Consider the following 10429-nt stretch of genomic DNA (forward strand, 5'->3'; position numbering starts at 1 on the left):
GTGTAGACATTTGAAATTCAGGGCATGTGCATGGATGGATGAGGGGCAAGAGTCAGTGAAAATATCTGTGTGTGTGTGTGATAGAGAGAGTGAGAGCAAGAGTGTGTGTGTACCCTGCATCTTAACCACACTGCTGATCTCTGCTTCCACTGTCCTTGTGGGGCATGTATCGGAAGCTGAGCACAAAGGGTAGGTTGAGAGATGAGAGGATAGCTGGGGTCTCAGTCTCTCTCAGCCTTCAAGATAACGGGCGGTCACGAGTCATGACGGCAGTCAAATTCCATGTGACCGTTTAGTCACGGTAATTAGGCTTCTCCAAGCTCTGATGCTGCTGATGGTCATTAGTAGCCTACCAAACTTGCTAACTGCCTGGTACTCAGCACTCTATTGTCCCTCTAATCACTCTGACATCAATGCAAATCTAATCAAAAATCTTATCAAACGCTTCATGAGAGCCCATGATTTCATGTTACGCAACATTTCTATAGGCTATGCAACTGCATGAGAATATACAATGATGGCCTCTATTAAAAAGAGTAGGATCCCATCAGCTTTCTATAGGCTAGGCCTAATATATTTATTTATCAACTTTCCTAATTTTAATATTACATTGCTTATCTTTACAACAGGATTACAGCCTACATGGCTGGCATGAAAATGAACTATGGGAAAAGCATCCTCCATTCACTATTTAGGTGCATAGATTACATGTTTTTTCCCATTTTTTTGTCCATTCTAAATCAAAAAACACATTTCACACATTATTTAGTATATGTAAAGACAAGATTAAATCAAGAATAGTGTGATGGGTGCCAATATTAGCCTATAACTTGTGAATGGTGCCCAGCTTAAAGCAAGAAACAGCGCATGCTTTTCTTTGCGACTTTCTCAAATCATAGTCACACCTCATGTAGCCCAGCCCATAGGCCTATATGTTTTGATAAGGTTTGTATTACAAATAAAGTGGCCAAATCACTTCTTAAAATGAAGCAGATTAACCTGCTTTACAATGGTTGTAGAGCCTAACTGGCATACATATGCAGCGTGTGAGTGTCAAGTTTGGGGAAGATAATTTACACCATAAAAATGCATTTTTATAACAAAAGCATTACATGTATAATCACATTTGTGGTCACTTTTGAGAATGGTGTATTCCTGCTAATGGACCATTCGTGCGTATAGCCTACTGCCGCGTGCTCATTGCTGCACTTATAATGTGAAGGAATAGCCTAATAGTTTATCAACATTTTAAGCTAAACGTTCTCATCTGTTGCGTCAGGCTCATTGCTTAAAACAGGTTTTTTGATGCTAGTGGTTGTATTCATTTGGCATCTATCGCATCCCACAACTGTCCCAGACTATGTTTGGAATATTTATTTCTCACACAGAATAGGTCAACTTTTGTACTATGGAAGATAGTAGATTGACATAGGCTAGTGCTTTTGCTGTTTGTTAGGCCTACTCATCTTGTTGGCTGCCGAAAAGTAAATGTGGACAGTTCTTCCAATATCTTCAATATGCACCTCAGAATTGGATATGGTCGCGCACAGCTGCGTCCCCGATGTGTCTGTCTTCACTTGTAACCTGTGAAAAAGACCTGATCATGTGACGGAGAGCCATGTGAGTGAGAGGTGCTTCGGAGCACGCAGCCTGGAGAAGGGAATTATTATATTCAGCACAAGGGCACAACGGCCACTGATTTTTTTAGGGGGCATTTTACTGCCACACAAAGTGGATGCAGCTGGGAAATTCGAGGCATTATCAAGTGCTTGTCAAATTGTGAATGAGAGACTGATTAAGTGTGTGCAGCCTGCGCAAAAACAAAGTAGAGCTCATGCCTTTCATGCAACTTTTTTCAAATCATCATTAGAGTCACATTATGCAGCCTTAGAATGTATTTAAAAACCAAACATATAGCCCAACGTTTGTATCACAACTAAAGTTACATAAATAACTAAATCAAGCATATAGGAGTACCTGTTTCTTTGTTAACCACTCAACACAGAATAGCACACTCCCTAAAATCATTTGGAGAAAATATCCTTTCTATTTTTCTTCAGTTATGTTCAATTGTATTCATCATACTATAAAATAATGCCACTGAATTCTAAGCAAATCTTGTCTGCTAAATGAACTAGTGTAGCCCACAGCCATATGGCATAGCCAGATCAGGGCCTAACATAAGGACAACTCAGAGTATGCTATTCTGTTCTTCTGAAATAGACTACATTTTCTTCATATCATGTTTCTTTAGACCGGTCTAAAATAAATAATGGAATTATTGTGATGGTGTAGGCATATTACATGGATACATTATACTTTTTTAAATGTTAGATGTTCCAAAGGTCTGCATCAGTGGCTTGTAGGCTATGCATGTAAGCCAGGAGATGCTAAATGTGTTTATGTTAATTAACAGTCAATTACCGTGAGACCGGCAGTTATTTGCTTGACAATCACCGGCTGACAATTTCAAGACCACCACAGCCCTACATGCACCACATAAAAAAAATGTATCCCTCCTCTTCCTTAGATGGCTTAAGGAATGTACTTTGGTGCGAAAAGTGCAAATCAATCCCAGAACAACAGCAAAGGACCTTGTGAAGATGCTGGAGGAAACAGGGACAAAAGTATCTATATCCACAGTAAAACGAGTCCTATATCGACATAACCTGAAAGGCCGCTCAGCAAGGAAGAAGCCACTGCTCCAAAACCGCCATAAAAAACCCAGACTACGGTTTGCAACTGCACATGTGGACAAAGATCGTACTTTTTGGAGAAATGTCCTCTGGTCTGATGAAACAAAAATAGAACTGTTTGCCGGCCAATGACCATCGTTATGTTTGGAGGAAAAGGGGGTTGCTTGTAAGCTGAACAACACCATCCCAACCGTGAAGCACGGGGTGGCAGCGTCATGCTGTGGGGGTGCTTTGCTGCAGGAGGGACTGGTGCACTTCACAAAATAGATGGCATCATGAGGAAGGAAAATTATGTGGATATATTGAAGCAACATCTCAAGACATCAGTCAGGAAGTTAAAGCTTCGTCGCAAATGGGTCTTCCAAATGGACAATGCAGCATACTTCCAAAGTTATGGCAAAATCGCTTAAGGACAACAAAGTCAAGGTTTTGGAGTGGCCATCACAAAGCCCTGACCTCAATCCTATAGAAAATATGTGGGCAGAACTGAAAAAAGCGTGCGAGCAAGGAGGCCCTACAAACTGACTCAGTTACTCCAGCTCTGTCAGGAGGAATGGGCCAAAAAATTCACCCAACTTATTGTGGGAAGCTTGTGGAAGGCTACCCGAAAAGTTTGACCCAAGTTAAACAATTTAAAGGCAATGCTACCAAATACTAATTGAGTGTATGTAAACTTCTGACCCACTGGGAATGTGATGAAAGAAATCAAAGCTAAAATAAATCATTCTGGCATTTCACATTCTTAAAATAAAGTGGTGATCCTAACTGACCTAAAACAGGGAATCTTTACTAGGATTAAATGTCAGGAATTGTGAAAAACTGAGTTTAGATGTATTTGGCTAAGGTGTATGTAAACTTCTGACTTCAACTGTATGTGTTATGGCTTTACAAGCTATGCTATATTGTGGATAAAGAGTTACCTGTCTAACAGAACACAGAGGGTGTTCTTTAATGGAAGCCTCCCCAACATAATCCAGGTAGAATCAGGAGTTCCCCAGGGCAGCTGTCTAGGCCCCCTTCTTTTTCAATCTTTACTAACAACATGCCACTGGCTTTGAGTAAAGCCAGTGTGTCTATGTATGCGGATGACTCAACACCATACACGTCAGCTACTACAGCGACTGAAATTACTGTTAAGTGTTGCAAAGAGCTGCAGTTAGTTTTAGAGTGGGTGGCAAGGAATAAGTTAGTCCTACATATTTCTGAAACTAAAAGCATTGTAATTTGGGACAAATCATTCACTAAACCTCAACTAAATCTTGTAATAAATAATTTGGAAATTGAGCAGGTTGAGGTGACTAAACTGCTTGGAGTAACCCTGGATTGTAAACTGTCATGGTCAAAACATATTGATACAACAGTAGCTAAGATGGGGATAAGTCTGTCCATAATAAAGTGCTACTCTACCTTCTTAACAGCACTATCAACAAGGCAGGTCCTACAGGCCCTAGTTTTGTCGCACCTGGACTACTGTTCAGTCATGTGGTCAGGTGCCACAAAAAATGGACTTTTTTTTGCAATTGGCTCAGAACAGGGCAGCACAGCTGGCCCTAGGATGTACACAGAGAGCTAACATTAATAATATGCATGTCAATCTCTCCTGGCTCAAAGTAAAGGAGAGATTGACTTCATCACTACTTGTATTTGTGAGAGGTATTGACATGTTGAATAAACCAAGCTGTATGTTTGAACTACTGGCGCACAGCTTGGACACATTTACATTTTAGTCATTTAGCAGACGCTCTTATCCAGAGTGACTTACAGGAGCAATTAGGGTTAAGTGCCTTGCTTAAGGGCACATCGACAGATTTTTCACCTAGTCGGCTCGGGGATTAGAACCAGCGACTTTTCGGTTACTGGCACAACGCTCTTAACCACTAAGCTACCTGCCGCCCCATGCATACCCCACAAGACATGCCTCAAGAGGTCTCTTCACAGTCCCCAAGTCCAGAACAGACTATGGGAGGCACACAGTACTACATAGAGCCATGACTACATGGAACTCAATTCCACATCAAGTAACTGATGCAAGTAGTAAAATTAGATTAAAAAAACAGATAAAAATACACCTTATGGAACAACGGGGACTGTGAAGCAACACAAACATTGGCACAGACACATGAATACACACACACACAATAACATATGCACTATACACACACATGGACTTTGTATTATAGATATGTGTGAGTAGGGGCCTGAGGGCACACAGTGTGTTGTAAAACCTGTGAATGTATTGTAATGTTTTTTAAATTGTATGGCTGCCTTAATCTTGCTGGACCCCAGGATGAGTAATGGGGATCCATAATAAATACAAATACAAACCAGGTAGACCCTACAGCCTAGTTATTAATGTGCAGTTGAATCATTAAAACCAAAGTAACAGTGGTGTTTCTCTTGACAGCGCCTCAAGCTTGTTTCAGTAAACTAGGTAAAAAGGCACTTTCTCTAGGCCTATATTTTAAGTTCTCTAGACTAACTTTTCCCACAATTGTTTCAGTTGATGGCACCAATTTTTCAGATAATGACCTGACGTGTCCTTTTATACAATCAATTATACTTTGTTTTTACCAATCTAACTACATAACAACATAATGGTAATATTGTATTTGAATGGTAAATCTCTATTGATAAACTGGGTAAATCAAGATGTACCCTAGGCCTATTCACAATACAAGTGAATGCAATAAGAGTGTGTGCATGCATTGAGTTTTGAGCTTGTTTTAGCTGATTTCATGGGGCTACAGATGAAAAACAATCTGTTTCCCTTCCATTTGGGACTTATTTTATTGTACTGATAAACAACATTTCCATAGAAGAAGCAATCCCTTTTATAAAAGCGTGCGCTCTCTCTTTAAGACCTAATTACATCATTCACACACAGTGAGAGACAAGAAACGTGAGGCAAAGGAGACGAAGTGAATGAATAAAGTTTTTGGCAATTACTAGGGTTTATGATGACAATCAGCTTTGAAATCAGCATATTTTGTGTCCTATTATCACAAACAAAGTACTAGGGTAGTGAACTGATGTCAGCTTCAGCTGTAAACTAGCAAAGAAAGTTAGCCTACAAAGCTGGAAGCTACCTGTATCTTCTTGCATTGTAAAGTGTTCTTGCCTATAGTGTATTGATGAACATTGTTTTGAAAACAGTCATTAACAGTTACAACATTTCTGCATGCAGTTTTGCATTATTCAAGTGTCTTAACTTCGGTGCAGCAGGAGTGGGGACTGGGTAGCTAACATGATGCAGCCCAGACTCCCAGTGAGTGCATTGGTTCCTCAGGACAGGCGAGAGCTAGCAATGAGTAAGTGGAACAGCCACGGTGCACTCGCGGCCTCGCTGATAGACAGACTTGATCCTCTCAAATCAGTAGACAACGTGACAGAAGTACCGAAAGTTACACATTCTAGTACTGAACCGTTAAATGTTCTAGTATCTAAAAAGTACAGAAGTTTCGGTATACCATGCAACACTAAACTAAATGTGACAGTGGGTGTTATCATTAGTCCAAACAATAGTTTCTATTGGACAAATTCAGGTTGGTTCCTTTTTTTGCGCAGTCTCAACCCCTGATTTTACTGGCTAATCATTGGCTAAATTAGATAGTAGTCTCTAGTGCTGAGCGATTAGTGCTTTTGAAGTCGGTTCGGTTTCGGTTTGAATATTAAAAAATAATCCTGGTTTTTCGATTTAAATGCGTTAATAAATAGTGACATTCAAATGATTTTAGAGCTTTTTAATGGAAATTCCAAAGCCAAAAATAGTGAATATTCAATTGCCAAAACATTGAAAATATTACATTGTCTCTGTCACATCCATATTGGGAGACAACAATGGAAAAATAGGAAATTACTATGAAATAATACTATATTTCAGATGACTATTCTTTTTCATTCCGTAAAGTCATCGTCTCATCTCTGCTCAGGAAGTAGGAGCCAGCCAGTCAGACAACGTTATCTCGGTGCTCCCCATACTGTACAGTCTTCAGTCATCCGATTTAGCTAGGTTAGCCTGCGTAAGTATGCTACTGGGCAGTCTGACTAAATCATTTAACTAGTTCTTCAAAGTAGATAAGGCATACTTTCACGAACTGTCTATTCCGCCCTATCGTCTTTGTGTTGTGTACATTCATCTCTCACGCGGTCTGTGTGTATCTAACTTAATGTAGCAAGCATAAAAGTGTATCCATCTCTGTGCGAGCCGGAAAGAACAGGTGCAATGGATTATGGTCATTGTAGTTAATTAACACGTTTCTGCGCTAAACTAGGTTGAATATTTGCTTAATGAAAACTATAACTTTTTTTATCTACATCACGATTAGTCTTGAGTGACTTGAAAGTGATCAATCAGTTGTGTAGCCTACTATCAATCAATCAAATGTATTTATAAAGCCCTTTTTACATCAGCAGATGTCAAAAAGTGCTATACAGAAACCCAGCCTAAAACCCTAAACAGCAAGCAATGCAATGTAGAAGGCTAGGAAAAACTCCCTAGAAAGGCAGGAACCTAGGAAGAAACCTAGAGAGGAACCAGGCTCTGAGGGGTGGCCAGTCCTCTTCTGGCTGTGCCAGGTGAATATTATAAGAGTACATGGCCATTAAGGCCAGATTGTTCTTGAAGATGTTCAAATGTTCATAGATGACCAGCAGGGTCAAATAATAAATCACAGTGGTTGTAGAGGGTGCAACAGATCAGTACCTCAGCAGTAAGTGTCAGTTGGCTTTTCATAGCCGAGCATTCAGAGGTCGAGACAGCAGGTGCGGTAGAGAGAGAGAGTCGGAAAAAAACAGGTCCGGGACAACATCAAAGTACATCAGCATAGGAACACATTAGATTAGGCTAGTCACAGTCATCCTCCTCCTTCCTCTCCATGTACTGTGATGTGGCAGAGTAAAAATACACCGTGCTCTTCTCTCTGAACCCAATTTCCTTGTATCATATACCCTTTGCTCTAGTACATAAAAATATATTTCTAAGATCTTCAAAAAGTCTGTGGTTTACATGATCTTCATCAAGGTGAGTTCCATTGTCATCAATGAAGCCTTATTGATAGCGTTCAACCACAGACACAGCCGATATCAGCCTACTGTATCACAGACTAGGCTAATCACAGTGTTGTATCCCAGACTTCTGGCCTCCTTCCTCTCCACTGTACTGCTCCATCTCAGCAGGACCTCATTTCTGGGTCTGGTTAGTCCAGCTGACTGTTGCGATTGTTATGAAACAGAACAGAGGGGACACACCCTGGCCGCCACTTCCTTATGATCTCAAGAAACATCTGTGGAATGCGACCACAAACACCAGTGATTACACACCACATGCACGGTCACTGTCCGTTTGTGTCCTTCAGTCAGGGAAATGCTGATGTCACGTTATGCCTACTGTATATGTGTGTGATGTGCAGTAGGCATGAGGGGGGAAAACAACATCAAAGTCCATTGTCATAAATCCTAGGCTGTCAAAGTAGCAGGTGGCTGCGGTAGCCAGCAGATCCAACACCGTACGCTTGCTTACAGCTGCACTACAGGGTCAGACAGGCCAATGCTTAAATTAAGACACTGCGGAGCCGCGCGAGAAATGGCTCGGAAAACGTACCTCCATCCAGGGATGAGAAACGTGTTGTACTCCAAATTGTCCCACTATCCCAAATGTTGCACAGAGAAGATTGAACGACTGCTAAAAAACTAGCAGTTGCTCAATCTTGTCGTGTAACAGATGGGATAATGGGACAATTCGGAGTACAACACGTTTCTCATCCCTGGATTGAGGTACATTTTCGAGCCTCATCTCGTGCCGTCTCCGGGGTTACCTCAATTGAACAAATGGCTTGTCCAATCCTGTTGTGCAGCTGTAAGCAAGCGAATGTGTAGGAGCTGCTGGCTAGTGGCTGCAGTTTATACACACACCTAGGGCCTATGCAGTCATTATAAACCAAATAGTAGCTTCCTTAAAATCTTGAATCCACAACATGTTGTCAGGCAAGTGGTTGAACCATGGTGTAAAATAAGAATAACCCAAAACTTAAATTTACACACTTCATACGATCTTGTTGTGAACACAGATAGGCCTACTATATATTTAGTTACTAGAAAAATACCCCTACAACTATTCATCTAGGAAGCCTCTAAATAGTGGAAGTAAATGAGTAATTCAACTTTGAGAATGTGGTTACATTTTAACAAGGGACCAATTTAACCATGTAACTCATTGTGATGCAAAATAAACATTGTTGACCTTATGGGAAAGGCCTTCATACGATATAATCGATTAAGTGGAACTAGCTTCAGTCACAATGTAGCCACGTCAAAACAGAACCGATCGCTCAGGGAGAATTCATTCTAATTGTTTCAACATTCCACAGTAACGTAAACTGTAACATTGTAACCATTCTTAAATCAGACAAATGTTGCAACACTGTAGCACTTAGCTAGCATAAGCCTACATCAAACTTATTAAAACATCTGGACTCACTGAAACATCATTATGGAAGAAACTGACGCGTAGGGATTGTGAATGACAACCACAAAGGCCCAATCATTTCTACGGGAAAGACCATAAACATTCCAAGACACTCCGTAACAGCCAATTGACTGCATGAGAGGTGGATTCAATTCAGCGGTCACGTTAGATATTATTCAGAGGCCCAATCGCCGGGGTGACAAAATAATATTCGCCGAGAAAAGTAGTGGGGGGAACGGGGTGACATCGTGTTGACCCAGATCCTTCAATTTCACCGGAAAGATTCCGCATAAATCTGGTTGAAGCGAATAATATAACATTTGTTAATGTCTTTGTCACATCCACTTGCGGGACTGTGGGACTTAAGCTAAACAATTTAGCCTACTAACCTGGCCAAAAAAAAAAGCAGAACCTACCCAGAAATTCTCTAGGAAGTAGGGCGTTATCATCTTGGTTTCTTCTTCTTTCCACTCTGCAAATATTTTCTTCTTTTAATTTAAATTCAGGCAATTGCTTCGCCGTCCTCCCGGTTTCCGTTGTTTGCCTTTTCTCCTTTTCCCTACGCTCCTCTTTCTTCTCCCTCCCCACCTCAGACTCCACCTCCTTCAGAAAGCGAAAGGCAACTGAATTAAATCTTTCTCCTCCAAAAATTCAGAGACGAAGAAACAGCGCCACCCATGGCGGGAAGAAAAACACAACAGCAGTTTCTGTTCTGCACTGATATTCTAGAACGGTTCTAGAATTATACTGAACAAAAATATAAACGCAACATGCAACACAGCCATTCTGAAATTAGTCCACCCAACTACCTCATCCGCATATTGTTATTTATTTTGCTAATTTGCACCCCAGTATCTCTATTTGCACATCATCTTTTGCACATCTATCATTCCAGTGTTAATACGAAATTGTAACTATTTTGCACTATGGCCTATTTATTGCCTTACCTCCATAACTTACTACATTCGCACAAACTGTATATATATTTTGTTGTATTTTTTGACTTTATGTTTTGTTTACCCCATATGTAACTCTGTGTTGTTGTTTTTATCACACTGCTTTGCTTTATCTTGGCCAGGTCGCAGTTGTAAATGAGAACTTGTTCTCAACTGGCTTACCTGGTTAAATAAAAGTTAAATAAAAAATACAATAAAATTTTACTGAATTACAGTTCTTATAATGAAATCAGTCAATTGAAATACATTCATTAGGTCCTAATCTATGGATTTCACATGACTGGGAATACAGATATTCATCTGTTGGTCACAGA

The 10429-nt window shown here is 40.4% G+C and overlaps 1 protein-coding gene across 4 annotated transcripts in view; it reads right to left on the bottom strand.

The window, feature by feature from the left end:
* The window catches only part of fcho2 (FCH and mu domain containing endocytic adaptor 2), a 95071-nt gene extending 85318 nt beyond the window's left edge, over positions 1-9753 (bottom strand). For all 4 annotated transcript variants that reach the window (XM_045208038.1, XM_045208039.1, XM_045208037.1 and 1 more), the window contains exon 1: positions 9576-9753. In XM_045208038.1, coding sequence (XP_045063973.1) covers positions 9576-9608 — 33 coding nt within the window. In that variant the 5' untranslated portion in view covers positions 9609-9753. The remainder of the gene's footprint in view (positions 1-9575) is intronic.
* Positions 9754-10429: the final 676 nt, after the last annotated feature.

The sequence above is a fragment of the Coregonus clupeaformis genome, chromosome 27 (genome assembly GCF_020615455.1).
Source record: "Coregonus clupeaformis isolate EN_2021a chromosome 27, ASM2061545v1, whole genome shotgun sequence".
NCBI lineage: Eukaryota > Metazoa > Chordata > Actinopteri > Salmoniformes > Salmonidae > Coregonus > Coregonus clupeaformis.